We start from the raw sequence: 17,500 nt of genomic DNA, 5'->3' as shown, positions 1-17,500 counted from the left end.
GGACGGAGCTTCCATTCAGAACTTCTCATCCCTGAGCAGCTTTTTTTTTTTTTTTTTTTTTTTTCCACCTGATCCTTCTGTTGAATCCAACTCTGTGCATCCTTTCACAGGGATAGTGCGCTTATTTTTTGTTATTTATTTTTTGGGCTTTTGCGCTCCTGTAATTTACTTTTTGGCTCCATCAGTGCGCAACATCGTGCATCCGTGATCGCCCTGGCAACCGACTCTCTCCATCCCCATCATCCCCATCATCCCCATCCGCCGCGAGCGCCTTGTCGGGTCTCTTCGCGTGCGTTTCCAAAACCTTTTTTTTTTTGGTTTTTTTGTTTTTTTTTAAATTTACCCACTGAGGTTCATGTGTGGTGGAAGTCTTCTGTCCAAGCTCCAAAATGCCTGTGAGACGCGGTCATGTTGCGCTCCAGAACACCTACCTGGACACCATCATCCGGAAATTCGACGAACAAAGTAAGTGCGGCATGTCCAAGTGTTCCAACACCCTGAAAGCACCTCAAACACAAACACATGCACACACACGCGCGTGTTTGGCACTTTTAAACGTCTTTGGTTGCGTTTTCAGCATCGTTGACTCCCATGGATCCGGATGCTTTGAGTCACAGCTGCAACGATTAGTCGATTAGTTGAGATCGACGACTGCTTTGATAAATGTTAGTCATTTTTGAAGTAAAAGTGGTGTAATTCTACAGGCTGCAAGTTAACATATAGTTAACCTCGTAGGATAAGTCATCCACTATATGGACAAAAGTATGTGGACACGTTTGAATTCAGGTGTTTCTTTTCTAACGGGTCTGCGATCCAAAACAATAAGGACTAATGTTAGAATAGAGTTTTATGTTATGGGATGAATATTGAATTGGTTAGTCGGGGATTCTGGGTGTTTCGATGTTTCAATGAGTAAAAAAACGACCAAAATGATCAACAAAATGAACAAAATAATCAACAAAATGAGCAAAAATGGACAAAATGATAAGCGAAATGAACAGAATGATCAATAACATGAACAAAAATAATCGACAAAATGAACAAAAATGAACAAAATAAACAAAATGAACAGAATAATGAATAAAATGAACAAAATAATCGACAAAATGAACAAAAATGAACAAAATAATCAATAAAATGAACAAAATAATTTTTAAAAAAAATTGACAAAAAGGAACAAATCAATGAAAATATTGATGCTTTTGAACTATATGGACAAAAGTATGTGGACATGTTGAATTCAGGTGTTTCTTTGGGATACAAAATAATAATAACAAATGTCATAATATAGTTTTATATTATGGGATAAATATCATTGCATTGGTTAGTTTAGTTTAAATTGTTATCTTTGCTTCCAAAATGCCTCAGAGATGTTTTTTTTTTTTAACTTAATTTCACTCGACATTGATACTTTTTTTTTTAAAATCCATGATTATGATTTTAAATGTTCTTTGCTAAATTTCTAACATATTTTTTATGCTCTGACTGTAAATGCTAGTTTTCTATCACAACTAACCTTCTACTTTCTTCACATCTCACCGAGGAAGGAAAATCTACCATTAAACTTTAAGTAAATGTTGATGTTTATAAACTATATGGACAAACCCGTTCATGATGATTTGACATAAAAACATCAGTATTAATAATCAATATAATATCCTAATATTAAACTATATTATGACGCTTGTCATTATTGTTTTGTATCCCAGACCCCTGTTAGAACCGAATTCAGCGTGTCCCTATACTTTTGTCCATTTGTGTATGAGTTAGACAATTATGCTATGAAGCTAACAATATGAGAAGATTTATTGCTTTTTTTTTTTTTTGGTAGTAAACTCCATACTTTTGGTTGTTTTCTTATTAAAATGCATCATCAAGAGTAAGATTTGTTGATACATCAAACTCAATCAGAAAAAAATGTAAAAAAAAAAAAAAAAAAAAAAAAAAAAGTTCAGTTTGATGTCCATTTTAAAATGTTTCTTGCCTTTTGTAAAAATCTGAATGCACTTCTAGACTAATTAGTCATTGTATTCTGGCATTAAATTGTTGTCATATGTCTCACAGCAGGGTCAGTTATTAACCAACAGTATCTGATGTACTCTGATTTTTCACCCGTGCTGTTTGTTTTATTGATGCCGTCCACAGAATCACAGACCTGACTGTAAATCTCTCATACAGATGTATCCTCCACATTATTCGACCCGTCTGCACCTTTCATGCATCAGGCTTTTTGCACCTGCATGTCTGTTTGCGTGTCATTTTCCATTACCTCCCATGTTCCACTGGCTCCGAAAACAGAAGGAAAACACTCTTTGTCTTCTGAGCACGCATCACTAACTCCCATTTTTCCATCATTTGTGGTTGAAACATCTAAAAGACTTTATACCCCTGCGAGTCTAATATGATGTAATCTATGGTTTTCAGCAAGTTTTTTTTCTTTTATGCCTCTGTTTCATGTGGGCTCGTACGGGCTGTTTGGAGACTGAAAATAAGCCTGATTCAGAAGAAAAAACTGATCAAACAAAGACAAAGACTTCACTGATGACTGTCAGTGTTTAGTATACACAAAAGAACGATCTAATCTATTCACTTTTGAGCCTTCTATTTTCAAGGAAATGATATACAAATACAATACTGTAAAAGATTAAGATTTAAGATTAGTGAAGTTGGAAACAGTGAAGCTTAAAAGTGAATAAAATCAGAATATTCAGCTACTATCATATTTATATTTGAAGAACAGTAAGAGTATAATATAAAGCCAAAAGGAATCTAATAACCCTATGTTAAATCATGATGTTATAAAGTATTGAGACAATTCAGGTGTTTCTTTTCTAACAGGGGTCTGGGATCCAAAACAATAATGACTAATGTCAGAATAGAGTTTTATATTATGGGATAAATATCATTGCATTGGTTGGTCAGGGAGTCTGGGTGTTCTAAGTCAGTGAGTAGATGAGTAAAAAAGACCAAAATAATGAAGAAAATGAGCAAAAATAATCAACAAAATGATCAAAAATGGACAAAACAATGAACGAAATGAACAAAAATGGGAAAAAAAAAACCAACAATGATGACTAATGTCAGAATATGACATGATAAATATCCTAAACATTGATGTTTATGTGTCAAATCATCATGAACAGGACATCTTACAGCTGTCCCAATATTTTTTTTATCGTTTATAAACATCAATATTTTATGGAAGACGATTAGGGCCACTGGGACAAAAAATTAAGATCCAATATATATATTTTTTATTATTATTCTGAGAAAAAACTCAGAATTCTGACTTTAATCTTGAGATTCTGACTGTTTAAAATATTTTTTTGTGATTGTTCTGAGATTTAATTAAAGTCAGAATTCTGAGAAAAAAGTCTGAATTCTGACTTTAATCTCAGACTTCTGACTTTTTTCTGAGAACAATAATAATAATAAAAAAATATATTGGACCTTAATTCTATTTTGTTTTTTTCCAGTGGCCCTAATCCACTTCACTTCCTTAATATTTCCTTAAAAGTTTAATGGTAGATTTTTCTTCCTCAGTGAGATTTGAAGAAAGTAGACGGTTTGTTGTGGTAGAAAATTATTATTTACAGTCAGAGCAGGAAAAATATTTGAGAAATTTAAAGGTAGAACATTTAAAATCATAGTCATGGATTAAAAAAAAAAAAAAAAAAAAAAATCAGTGTTGAGAGTAATTAAGTAAAACCACCTCTGAGGCATTTTGGAAGCGAACAACAATTTAAACCAAACTAATCAACGTATTAAATGTAAAACCTGCTCCTAAATAAAACCTTAATTTACCCAAGGGAGGAAAAGAACCATCATTTAACTAGAAGCACTTGATAAATGGTACATTTTATATGAATTATAAGAAGATTGTAAAACCTCTCAGGTATTTAAGATGTAACATGTTTTAATCTTAAACTGTTTCTGAAACAAACGCAGTACTTTACAGTATTTGAAATCTCTGTCACACCTGAGAGCTTCTATAAACCATGGTAAAGTTTGTACATTTATGCTTTTTTACCCTCTGTACTGACTGTTTACCTCCACCTTATAACCACATCATTATGATTACACACAACTGTGTTTTTTGCACAATAATTATGTATATTTCTTTAATTATCATACTGATAATATATTGTCTAGTACATATTGTACAAATTGCTGCTCTAATTTTGTATCTTAATAGTGTTTTAATGGGTATATTTGGTGTATACATGTGTATTTTTTCAGAGTTATATATATTTTATATATGTTTGTATTTTTTGTTTATATGTTTTGTATTATTGTATTTAGAGCTTTATATATCTCATTGTGTATACTTTTTTTTCTTCTTCTGTTGTACTGATCATTTCTTTTCTGCTTCTTTTTGTTATACTTGAATGGAACGACTGTAACGCCCAGTAATTTCCTCCTGAGATTAATAGTTTTTTGAATCTGATTCTGATAAGAGGTGCACATGAGGGGGACGTTAATTGGAATTATTGTGCGTATTTATATTGAGATTGTAAAAGGGGTTTATTTTCAGTGTGTAAATGTAGAAATTTTGATGTCATTTTTCTGGGACCTGTTTGCATTTGGGGAATATGATCTAATACGATGACACCGTAACACTTTAATTCACATTTATAATATTTATAACAATTTAACTTGACTAAAATCTAAAAAAAAAAGTGTCACTTATGACTTGGCCATGCTGCAGTTTTGATCATGAAACTCTTTTGAGAACCATGTATTATGTAATGTGGCTGTACTGTAGGTCTGTGCACGGAGCGCCACGTGCACGCCCAGGTGAGTGCACATGCCACAGTGGTGCTGCTTAGCAACCGTGTGACGATGAGTGTTTCCGCTGTGAGTCCCAGATAATGACTTTGGACAGGATGTGCTCTCACCAGAGGAGCGTTTACTTTACAGAGACTGAAGGGTCCATGTGTGGGAGGTCTGCTTAACCCGGGTTATGTTGGAGGTCTGCTTAACCCGGGTTATGTTGGAGGTCTGCTTAACCCGGGTTATGTTGGAGGTCTGCTTAACCCGGGTTATGTTGGAGGTCTGCTTAACCCGGGTTATGTTGGAGGTCTGCTTAACCCGGGTTATGTTGGAGGTCTGCTTAACCCGGGTTATGTTGGAGGTCTGCTTAATCCGGGTTATGTTGGAGGTCTGCTTAATCCGGGTTATGTTGGAGGCCTGTTTAACCCAGGTTATGTTGGAGGTCTGCTTAACCCAGGTTATGTTGGAGGTCTGCTTAACCCGGGTTATGTTGGAGGCCTGCTTAACCCAGGTTATGTTGGAGGTCTGCTTAACCCGGGTTATGTTGGAGGCCTGCTTAACCCGGGTTATGTTGGAGGTCTGCTTAACCCGGGTTATGTTGGAGGCCTGCTTAACCCGGGTTATGTTGGAGGTCTGCTTAACCCAGGTTATGTTGGAGGTCTGCTTAACCCAGGTTGTGTTGGAAGTCTGCTGAACCCGGGTTATGTTGGAGGCCTGTTTAACCCGGGTTATGTTGGAGGTCTGCTTAACCCGGGTTGTGTTGGAGGTCTGCTTAACCTGGGTTATGTTGGAGGCCTGTTTGACCCGGGTTATGTTGGAGGCCTGTTTAACCCGGGTTATGTTGGAGGCCTGCTTAACCCGGGTTATGTTGGAGGTCTGCTTAACCCGGGTTATGTTGGAGGTCTGTTTAACCCGGGTTATGTTGGAGGTCTGCTTAACCCAGGTTGTGTTGGAAGTCTGCTGAACCCAGGTTATGTTGGAGGTCTGCTTAACCCAGGTTATGTTGGAGGTCTGCTTAACCCGGGTTATGTTGGAGGCCTGTTTGACCCGGGTTATGTTGGAGGTCTGCTTAACCCGGGTTATGTTGGAGGCTTGCTTAACCCGGGTTATGTTGGAGGTCTGCTTAACCCCGGTTATGTTGGAGGTCTGCTTAACCCAGGTTGTGTTGGAGGTCTGCTTAACCTGGGTTATGTTGGAGGCCTGTTTGACCCGGGTTATGTTGGAGGCCTGTTTGACCCGGGTTATGTTGGAGGCCTGTTTAACCCGGGTTATGTTGGAGGCCTGCTTAACCCGGGTTATGTTGGAGGTCTGCTTAACCCGGGTTATGTTGGAGGTCTGCTTAACCCAGGTTGTGTTGGAAGTCTGCTGAACCCAGGTTATGCTGGAGGCCTGTTTAACCCGGGTTATGTTGGAGGTCTGCTTAACCCAGGTTTTGTTAGAAGTCTGTTAGACCCGGTTTGTGTTGGAGGTCTGTTTAATCAGGGTTACGTAGGAGGTCTGTTTAACCTGGGTTGTGTTGGAGGTCTGCTTAACCCGGGTTGTGTTGGAGGTCTGTTTGACCCGGGTTATGTTGGAGGCCTGTTTAACCCGGGTTATGTTGGAGGCCTGCTTAACCCGGGTTATGTTGGAGGTCTGCTTAACCCGGGTTATGTTGGAGGTCTGTTTAACCCGGGTTATGTTGGAGGTCTGCTTAACCCAGGTTGTGTTGGAGGTCTGTTTAACCCAGGTTGTGTTGGAAGTCTGCTGAACCCGGGTTATGTTGGAGGCCTGTTTAACCCAGGTTATGTTGGAGGTCTGCTTAACCCGGGTTATGTTGGAGGTTTGTTTAACCCGGGTTATGTTGGAGGTCTGCTTAACCCAGGTTTTGTTAGAAGTCTGTTAGACCCGGTTTGTGTTGGAGGTCTGTTTAATCAGGGTTACGTAGGAGGTCTGTTTAACCTGGGTTGTGTTGGAGGTCTGCTTAACCCAGGTTATGTTGGAGGTCTGCTTAACCCGGGTTATGTTGGAGGTCTGCTTAACCCGGGTTATGTTGGAGGTCTGTTTAACCTGGTTTGTGTTGGAGGTCTGTTTAACCTGGTTTGTGTTGGAGGTCTGTTTAACCTGGGTTATGTTGGAGGTCTGTTTAACCTGGTTTGTGTTGGAGGTCTGTTTAACTCGGGTTATGTTAGAGGTCTGTTTAACCTGGGTTATGTTGGAGGTCTGTTTAACCCAGGTTGTGTTGGAAGTCTGCTGAACCCAGGTTTTGTTAGAAGTCTGTTAGACCCGGTTTGTGTTGGAGGTCTGTTTAATCAGGGTTACGTAGGAGGTCTGTTTAACCTGGGTTGTGTTGGAGGTCTGCTTAACCCAGGTTATGTTGGAGGTCTGCTTAACCCGGGTTGTGTTGGAGGTCTGTTTGACCCGGGTTATGTTGGAGGCCTGTTTAACCCGGGTTATGTTGGAGGCCTGCTTAACCCGGGTTATGTTGGAGGTCTGCTTAACCCGGGTTATGTTGGAGGTCTGTTTAACCCGGGTTATGTTGGAGGTCTGCTTAACCCAGGTTGTGTTGGAAGTCTGCTGAACCCGGGTTATGTTGGAGGCCTGTTTAACCCAGGTTATGTTGGAGGTCTGCTTAACCCGGGTTATGTTGGAGGTTTGTTTAACCCGGGTTATGTTGGAGGTCTGCTTAACCCAGGTTTTGTTAGAAGTCTGTTAGACCCGGTTTGTGTTGGAGGTCTGTTTAATCAGGGTTACGTAGGAGGTCTGTTTAACCTGGGTTGTGTTGGAGGTCTGCTTAACCCGGGTTGTGTTGGAGGTCTGCTTAACCCAGGTTATGTTGGAGGTCTGCTTAACCCGGGTTATGTTGGAGGTCTGCTTAACCCGGGTTATGTTGGAGGTCTGCTTAACCCAGGTTTTGTTAGAAGTCTGTTAGACCCGGTTTGTGTTGGAGGTCTGTTTAATCAGGGTTACGTAGGAGGTCTGTTTAACCTGGGTTGTGTTGGAGGTCTGTTTAACCTGGTTTGTGTTGGAGGTCTGTTTAACCTGGTTTGTGTTGGAGGTCTGTTTAACTCGGGTTATGTTGGAGGTCTGTTTAACCTGGTTTGTGTTGGAGGTCTGTTTAACCTGGTTTGTGTTGGAGGTCTGTTTAACCTGGTTTGTGTTGGAGGTCTGTTTAACCTGGTTTGTGTTGGAGGTCTGTTTAACCTGGTTTGTGTTGGAGGTCTGTTTAACTCGGGTTATGTTGGAGGTCTGTTTAACCTGGTTTGTGTTGGAGGTCTGTTTAACCTGGGTTATGTTGGAGGTCTGTTTAACCTGGTTTGTGTTGGAGGTCTGTTTAACTCGGGTTATGTTGGAGGTCTGTTTAACCTGGTTTGTGTTGGAGGTCTGTTTAACCTGGGTTATGTTGGAGGTCTGTTTAACCTGGTTTGTGTTGGAGGTCTGTTTAACCTGGTTTGTGTTGGAGGTCTGTTTAACTCGGGTTATGTTAGAGGTCTGTTTAACCTGGGTTATGTTGGAGGTCTGTTTAACCTGGGTTATGTAGGAGGTCCATTTAACCCGGTTGGTCCAGCTCCATGAACAGCCTTCCATCCAAACGGTCCTCATTCACAGTGGTGGTGGGTCTGGACTCAGCGGCTGCAGCCGATGCCACGTACATTACAAGTGTCAGTAACTGGAACTGGATTCTATATGAGTTAAAATGACTGTGGAGGACTTTTCTGAGTGCAGACAGGAGTGGAACAGTGGAACAAAAGCACTAATGGAACAACCATGTCCTGGCCTTCAGAACTGTACAGTAACACATCTGAATAGTGTTGGTTCTTTAAGTACAAAACCTACAAAACTTGTGATTTTATAAAGACCACAATAATACTGTTTTTTTTTTTTCCTGAAACCTAATGTCAAATATTGGACCCTTAGTTCTACCAAAACCACCAATGATTCAACCCTGTGTATTTGTTCCATCAGTGGGTCTGTGCAGTTTTAACTTGTGCATATTGTTCGATGTTTCCAGTGTTACATTCATATAAACTTTCCTAATTTTTACAGGTGCCGAGTGTAAGCACCAAAACAAAGTATTTACGTCACTTTATTATTTGTTTATTTATTTGCACATCATAAAACAGCAAGAGAAAGTAAAAAAAACAACATTCAAAACAAGTAACATCATTGAGCAGGAGAGGATAGAAGCCAAAAAAGGCTTATGTGAATACTTCCCCTGAAATAAACAATACACAGGGAAAAAAGAGAAAAAAGAATTAAAAATACAATATAACTGAAATAATGAACTAAAGTAAAAAGAATAAAACTACAAATCAAATTACAAATCATCAAATTCAAATTAAATGATATACAGCCTTATGTTTTTTCATGAATTCCAGTCCTTTTCAGATTCTTTTTGAATAATGATAAAGAAGATGTTGTTTGAAGTTCAGGTCGTAGATTATTCCACAGATGTGGTCCACCATATTTTACAGAATACTGACACACAGAAGTTCAGCAGTACGGAAAATAAAATTTGCTTGAATATCATGTAGGACAATTGTGAATAACAGAAGAAAACATAAAGAAGTCCTGGAAAACAAATATGAGTTAAAATAAGTATGAATAATAAATATGAGTTAAGTGACCATATTTGTACATGAAGACACAGGTCTGGGAAACATTCATTTGAAAAACTGAGAGAAGTTTGAATTTTTTGAAAAGAGGAGCAGATGAGTGGAGTCTATTAGAAATGCTGATTATTCTTAAAAATGTTTTTTGAATTAGGAGAATCTTATGTAGATAAGTTGGACAGGTTGGTGCCCAAACAGTATTGTGGGCGGCAAATGTCTGATGATGATGATATGTACAGGCAAAGTTGGATGTTATATACCCAGGCCAATATACTGGCAAGAAAATTCTCAATGTGTACAGAAAATATTAAGAATAACAAAAATCTCTTCAGAGAATATCGTACTCTTCTTTATACTGCCCCCTTGTGGGCCAGGTTTAAAAAGGCTATCTTACAAAAACAGCTCATAGAGGTAAATAATGACTCTGTGAGAATACTAGGCCTGTAACGGTACACAAAATTTTCGGTTCGGTACGATTTCCGTTTTCAAAGCCACAGTTCGTTTTTTTTTTTTCGGTTTGGTACGGGAAGAAAGAAAACCCCTCAAAATGTCTATAAATACATTTATGAATTTTTTTTACATTTTCCCCCCAATTTTTGGAGACAGTAGAATATAGAAAAACAGGAATAATATAATTCTGCTGCTGCAAATAGAAAATAAAATTAATTATTAATATTACTAAATGTATTTTAAACATTAGTATTGCACTTTTCCCTGAAAGGTCATTTCAAACAAACAAGAAAAATCTAATCACAGTTCTGTCAGTTCACATTCTGCAGAAAAATAACATAAAAATTCCACATGAAGTGCAACATTAACAAGAGGGTAAACTGGTATTCTGTTAAAACACAACGACAATGGCAACACAATGAACCAAATTATTTATTTTAGGACAGAGAACAAACTGTGTAGTGTGCCTGTGTGCACGGGGGACTTTTTTTTTTTGTTGGAGCCGGGGGGTGGGGGTGGGGGGCGCAGTTATATACCTGGGGGTGCGGTCCATAACTAACGTAATGAACGCTGTCGTGAAACAAAAGTGAAACTTTACATACTTTCAACGGTCTATTTATTCCTCTATTATACAGTGTGCGTGACAGACAGACAGACAGACAGACAGACAGACAGACAGACAGACAGACAGGATTTAAAGTTCCGCATCGAACAACGTCTTTCGTTCCTTTTTCTCATCATACTGTGCCGTTTTGGTACAGCTGTGTACCAAAACGGTTCAGTTCAGTACGTGTCCTGTTGCAGACCTAGAAAATACTGTTTAAAACAGCTGGATGGACTGGTGCAAGTGAGTTGTTTTGTAACACAGGAGTGAACACTTTTCAGGCTGAATGTACAAATTTATTTGTCGACTGAATGATTCTCAGAATTCCATCATTATGTTGTTGACAAATCCCAGTCATAGTTCGGTGCAGTACCAGTCACCCTGTGGTGACACTGGTACAGCTGTCTTTCATAATTACCTCCACCAAGGAAGTTATTAGAGCTGCAACCGATTAATCGAGTCAAAATGATCCAAAAAAACTCATTCAACCACAATTCTCCTGAATCAAAACTTTGTTTCCTTAATTTCTCTGCTGTTAAACATTGGTTCCACTGTTGTGTTTCACCTGGACGCTTATTGTGACGCACAAATAAGCTTCAATTCAGGAAAACTGACATAGAATATTTTCCTTCCATCAGTTCGAATTGATTAATCGAATTGTGAATTTTTGCATTTGCTTCAAGCACCTAATCGATTAATCGGTTGCAGCTCTGGAGGTTTTTACCTCCACCAAGGAGGTTCTGTGTTTGCCCACGTTGGTTTGTCTGTGTGTTAGCAAGATAACTGAAAAAGTTATGGACGGATTTGGATGAAAATTTCAGGAAATGTTGATACTGGCACAAGGAACAAATGATTAAATTTTGGTGGTGATCAGGGGTGGGGGGGGGTGGGGGGGGGCACTGATCTGCCTTGGCGGAGGTCTGCGCTCTCCCAGTGCTTGTCTAGTGTTTTCTTTGGGGTTTGTCCGTTTGTTTGTTTGTCTGTTACCTAGACAACTGAAAAATTTATGGATGAATTTTGATGAAATTTTCAGGAAATATTGATACTGGCACAAGGAACAGATGATTAAATTTTGGTGGTGATTGGGGGAGGGAGGGGCGGCAACTGATCTGCCTTGGCGGAGGTCTGCACCCTCCAAGTGCTTTTCTAGTATTAGTGATGTTTTGTCTGTGTTTTAACCTGTGTTTTTATTTATTTTATTTGTTATTTGTTTGTTTATTTTTTTAATGGACACCTGAGTCTGCAAATAAAGATGATGATGAGGATGAGGATGCTGATGCTATATTTTTGCCTGTTTGACACTAGTTTCCTTTCACTCGTGGCCTTACCTGGTCCAGGTGGATCCTGGTTGAACTCACTGTAAACTCCCAGGTGTGACGCCTCACAGACTCTCATGTTGAAGGAGCAGCTGCTCACGCTCATTCCCCTGGAGACTAAGAGCATTAGCTCTGGAAAGGATGGACGTCATTAGTTCCACTCCAGCTGATTGTGGAGAACAGGAGGCGTACAGTAAAGGCTGCGATCCAAACAGAGGAAGACTCATGTGTGTTTGAGTCTAAAAGGATCAAATCCAGGTCCATAATGAGGGTCTGTGACCTGACACTAAGACACACACACTGTTCTGGAACTAAAGTCCAGTCCTGCTTTTCAGATCGCAAGTTTCTCATCGCCAACGCGCAGATGAAGAACTGCGGCATCATCTACTGTAACGAAGGCTTCTGCCAGATGTTCGGGTTCACCAGGGCCGAGATCATGCAGCAGCCCTGCACCTGCCAGTTCCTGGTGGGACCCGGGACCATGAAGAGCGCCCTGTCCCAGCTGGCCCAGGCCCTGCTGGGGTCCGAGGAGCGCAAGGTGGAGATCCTCTACTACGCCAAGGAAGGTAGGTCTAGATCAGAACCTCAAAACCACCTTGAACCAGGACCGGTTCTAGTCCAGGATAGATACTTAAACTTCTGCTCCCACTGTCTGGAACAACCGACAGAAGGAGGATCTGGTCTGTAAACCTGTAAACCTGTAAACCTGCCCTGTAAACCCTGTTTACCAGCCCAGAATCCAAAACATAGTCCAAAACTGTTATTTTTCAGGAAACCGGAAAAATGATGTATATTCTAAAGGTCTTTCCACTGCAGTTTTGTGTGATTTACCAGTTGTGCTACGCCTGAAAAACCACCTCTTGCCAGCACGAAAACTTTTACTCAAAAAGCGAGAGTTTTGGTGAAATTGTTGTTTTTCCATTAGGCAAATTTTTATGCCCAAGTAGTTTTTTTGTGCAATTTGGGGGTCGCTGGTAAAGCGACTAATGTTAACTGTAGATACAAAAATAAATTTTATTAGTAACATTTTGAAAATATAAAACATTTCAGGTAGTTTTTTTTCACGACCCATTAAAAACTAGCCACAAAGTTCTTCTTCTTCTTCTTCTTCTTCTTCTTCTTCTTCTTCTTATTATTATTATTATTATTATTATTATTATTATTATTATTATTATTATTATTATTATTATTAGTAGTAGTAGTAGTAGTAGTAGTAGTAGTAGTAGTAGTAGTAGTAGTAATAGTAGTAGTTGTATCTTTTTTATTAAAATTAGTATGAACAGTGGTAACAGGTTCAGCAAACAGTGAAGAACACAAATCATTGGCAAAAATAAATAAAGCAAAAAAAGTAAAAAGAAGAAATAAGAAAAATAAATTGACAATGGCAATGAACAAACAAATAAACAAAAACATTACACACAGGATACTATAAACTATAAACTGTACTGAACAGCCCAGTCCCACTGCTGGACCTGTAAACATTTACTCTATTACCTTCCTTTTCTTCTGTACTTGTATAAATCATTGAGATTTAAAGCTTTGTATAAAACTGGGATTATTTTCTCTTTATTTTCCTTTAGAGCTTTGCTTGTCTACTTCATTTGAGGATTTCTTTTTGTTTATAGTCTCTCTCTTTTTTTTTTTTTTCCTAACTTGTCTTGTCCAGCATCATCACAGAAGAATGGTAGTCTGGCTCCTTTTTGTGCTGAACAAATTTGAAACTTCATTAAGTATATGAGGCTCCCCTTCAAATTCTACTGTCTTTATTTAGTTTTTTTTTTGTTTGGTTTTTTTTTTTACCAAATTTTGATGTCGGACCTGAAATGAAGGAACAGGGGGAAGGAGAAGAAAGAGGGAAGAGAGAAAGGGAGAGACAAAAGGAAGAGGAAGGTGACGAAGAGAATATCAACAATACTAACAATAACAATAACACAGATAATTTTAATTATAACAATAACGAGAACCAGAATTGAGTAAACTAGGCAAAAAACAACAACAATAAAATAAAATAAGTCCAATTAAACGAAAAATATAAGAAAAGAAAACATGAACAGAATATCATCAACAACGACAGCACAGTAATACAGTCTTTTAACTCAACGTATCTGATAAAGTCCTGATTCTCCAGCGCATATTAATCATTGTCACCAGTGTAAATATGTCTGGTTTATAAGACCCCCCCCCCGTCTGATACTGAACTATGTGAACCACAGCTCTATAAATGCTTCAGTATATCTGTCCATGTCCAAACAATAGGAGTTCCTTGAATTCTTTAAACGGCACAATGTTGTTTTTATTCACACTGATATAAATAAATGTAGCAGTGAAATAAATAAATGTGTCCCTGGGATCACCTCACATCAGTTCAGTCAAATACATGGTCATATTTTATATTCTAGTACAAATATTGAGCAGATTAATTGGAATGTAACACATGACTTAAACATTATGGATCTGTGTGGTTGGAATAAATGACAGCCTGGTCATTAAATCTGGACATCAGCATAAAAACACTGAAGAGCATTCTGTTTGTTACATAAGAATCACTCATATTTATTCATATTCATCAAATTTTGTGCCACCTCCATGTCTCGACAAAAACTCTGGCGGTTGCCGTCATGGAAAAACACTTTTCTAAAAGTTTATGATGAGGATTAAATGATGAGGATTTTCTGTTTTTTTTTTTTTTTTTTTTTTTTTTTTAAAGAAAAAGGGTATCAATAATGATCACTGAAAAATACAAGTCTGTGATTAGTATCTGTATTCCTTATTTATTTATTTATTTATTTATTTATTTATTATTGTCAATTTTTTTTTTTTTTTTGGTGCAAGAGGATGGGAATGTTCATGGGTTTGGGTAAAAAAACAAAAACACAATGACTGTGTTATGCTTTTCTGTGACTAGATATGTAATAAAAACACTTTGAACAACAACAAAAAAATGCTTACTGAAAGGAAGAAAAAGAAAGCGAGAAAAAAAAGTTGAATAAATAAAGTAAATAAGGGAAAAAAAAGGATAATAATAATGATATTATCAAGTTCGTACACATAGCCAATCACCCTTTCGGACATAAGACAAAGAAAATTATGCATAAATACATATATTTGTATACACACAAAGTAGTATTTATAATAATAATACAAAGGGAAAAAAAGGAGCCTAACAGTGCACATGGACATTTAGTATTTAGATGTTCAAGTATAAAAGGTAACTATGAACATAAGAGTAGCACAGAAAAAAAAAAAAAAAAATCTTGAGGGAAGAGAGTTAGTACCATCTTCGATGTTCAGTCAAAGTCAGGTTTGCTAAAGTTATATATTTAATCCAAGGCACCCAACAATTTTAAAATTTCTCATGTTCAAGTTGTAAAAAAAAAGTGAGTTTCTCCATCACAAAAATTTCATGGAATTTGGAGGATCACGACTATCCAGTCATCCAGTGTATGAGCTTCAGTAGACATCCATCTGCTGGTGAGCGCTTTCCTAAGCTGTGTGTGGTTTAATGTTAAACTTGCATTTTATGTGAAATGTCTGTAAAATCTCACAAAAAGTGACAATCAACACAGTTTATCTTTATGTTTCTTACTTTTTCCTACAAAAATATGAAATTAACAGAGACAATAACATCTTTTTTTTTATATCAAATATTAGTCCTTTTTGAGTCTATTAACCCTTGTATGGTGTTTGGGTCTGTGGGACCCACTTTCATTTTTTATAAAAATAAAAATGATGAGTCATTTTTTTTTTTTTAGTGATTTTTTGTTCTCTCATATATAGAACAAATATCAAACATAATTCAGTTCAAAAAAAGATATAAAGAACTGATTTTTGAGAGGTCCAGCATTTAATAATGACAGTGAGGGCTGTTTGTTTAGGGATGATGTTGTACTGAGAAATCTGCTGAAATTATTGAAGGAAAGTGTTGAATTGTTGACTGTGTTTGTATGATTGTACTACTATGATCATATTGTTGTGTATAATTCAATTAGTGCATTATGTATTTGTTGTGGCTGAATGCTAAAATTAGGAAAAATGTATCGTTTGATCGTATTAAGTTAGTGATAAAAGTGTAAAAGCACTTTAGGGGTAGATTAAATAAGTTTATACTTCTTCCTACTCCTTTTTGACCATTCACATTCAGACTTCCACATACTTGATAATTTGCTTCGTTTTGTTTTATTTTGTTTCTTTGTGTGTTATAAATAGATAGATAGATATCTTGATTACTAAAACAGTATATATATATATATATATATATACACATACACATATACACACACACACACACACATACACACACACACATATATATATATATATATATATATATATATATATATATATATATTTTATATATATATATATATATATATATATATATATATATATATATATATATTTATATATATAAAAGCCCAAAGCCCAAACAGGTTGGGGGGGGGGGGGGGGGCACTGAGCATGCTCAGTGCTCTATGGAAAGAACAAGGTCTAGTCTTTGAGCATGTTTTGAAGTTTTTGCTACTGAGCAAACGGTAGAATTTTTATAAATATTTAAAATAATCATGGATTCAGAACGTTCACCACTGATACATCAGGGGTTAAAGCAGGGCTGTCAAACTCATTTTGGTTCAGTTCCATATTTAGCCCAATTTGATCTCAAGTGGGCCAGACCAGTAAAATAATGACAAATCCAAGTTTTTCTTTTTGTTTTACTACAAAAAACAATTAAATTATGAAAATATTTACATTTTACAAAAAAGATGTGAATAACCTGAAAAAACTGAAATTTAATTTGAAAAATTAGTGCAATTTGAACAATATTCAGCCTCGACTTATTATTTATACATGTACATTTACACACAATGTTCCATAAACATTTGGTAACAGGCAGAATATTGTTAAAATTTTGGAGTTTGGAACTAAAATTTGAACAATTTCTCCAATATTCCATCTGTTATTATGAACACAACTCCAGATCACAGTGGATCCATAAATGCACCAAACATTTAGGAAAAGGCAGAATATTGTTCAAACTGCACATTTCAGGTTGTTCATCTTTGTTTTTATTTATGTATTAATTTGCGTTTTACTGTGAAAGAATAGTTTTGTAAATGTAAATATTTTCACAGTGTAATGTTATGTTTTTCACTTAAATTTTTTTCCACATAATTTTTCACAAAGAAAACTTGTCGTTGTCATTATTTCTGGGTTATTGTGTTGTTCTTTTGACTGTAGATCACACTGGTCTGTATGTGGAACCTGAACCAAAAGGATCTGGACAACCTGGAAGGTTCAGGTTCATTTTTGCTCTTTCATCCTGCAGGGCCGGAATGGAACCCTTGGCGGGCCAGATTTGGCCCCCGGGCCGCATGTTTGACACCTGTGGGTTAAAGGGTTAAAGATACATGTATATTTCTGCATTTTAATGTAATGATTCTATACGTTTATGATTATTGTTGTCTGATTGAAAAAGGTAGTTCCATCAGAATCCAGCGTATGTTTGAGTATTTTCGACACTTTTCTCGTCATCCAGACTCAGAACAACAAATACATTTAGGATCCACTTAGAAACACAGCACATGTACGTATCACATATCTTTTGTTACTTTGTCCATTTGGGCATGAGGCGTGCAGTCTGGAGTGCCGTTGTCATGGAAATGCGATCAGCATGCCAGCTCAAATCCACTAAGCATCTATTTGTTTAGTCTCCTGCTTCCTACTGTGTTCACAGAGCGAACAGACGCAGACATTTACCAACAAGTGTACAC

General features: G+C 37.2%; 1 protein-coding gene across 2 annotated transcripts in view; it reads left to right on the top strand.

Annotated features, from left to right (window-relative positions):
- The first annotated feature begins 320 nt into the window (after positions 1-320).
- Positions 321-17,500, top strand: part of kcnh6a (potassium voltage-gated channel, subfamily H (eag-related), member 6a) — an 89,477-nt gene continuing 72,297 nt past the window's right edge. For both annotated transcript variants that reach the window (XM_030141114.1, XM_030141113.1), the window contains exons 1-2: positions 321-465; positions 12,068-12,298. In XM_030141114.1, the coding sequence (XP_029996974.1) occupies positions 390-465; positions 12,068-12,298 (307 nt within the window). In that variant the 5' untranslated portion in view covers positions 321-389. The remainder of the gene's footprint in view (positions 466-12,067; positions 12,299-17,500) is intronic.

Source organism: Sphaeramia orbicularis, chromosome 8 (genome assembly GCF_902148855.1).
Source record: "Sphaeramia orbicularis chromosome 8, fSphaOr1.1, whole genome shotgun sequence".
In the NCBI taxonomy this organism is placed as follows: Eukaryota; Metazoa; Chordata; class Actinopteri; order Kurtiformes; family Apogonidae; genus Sphaeramia; species Sphaeramia orbicularis.
This window is presented reverse-complemented; position numbering and strand designations above follow the sequence as displayed.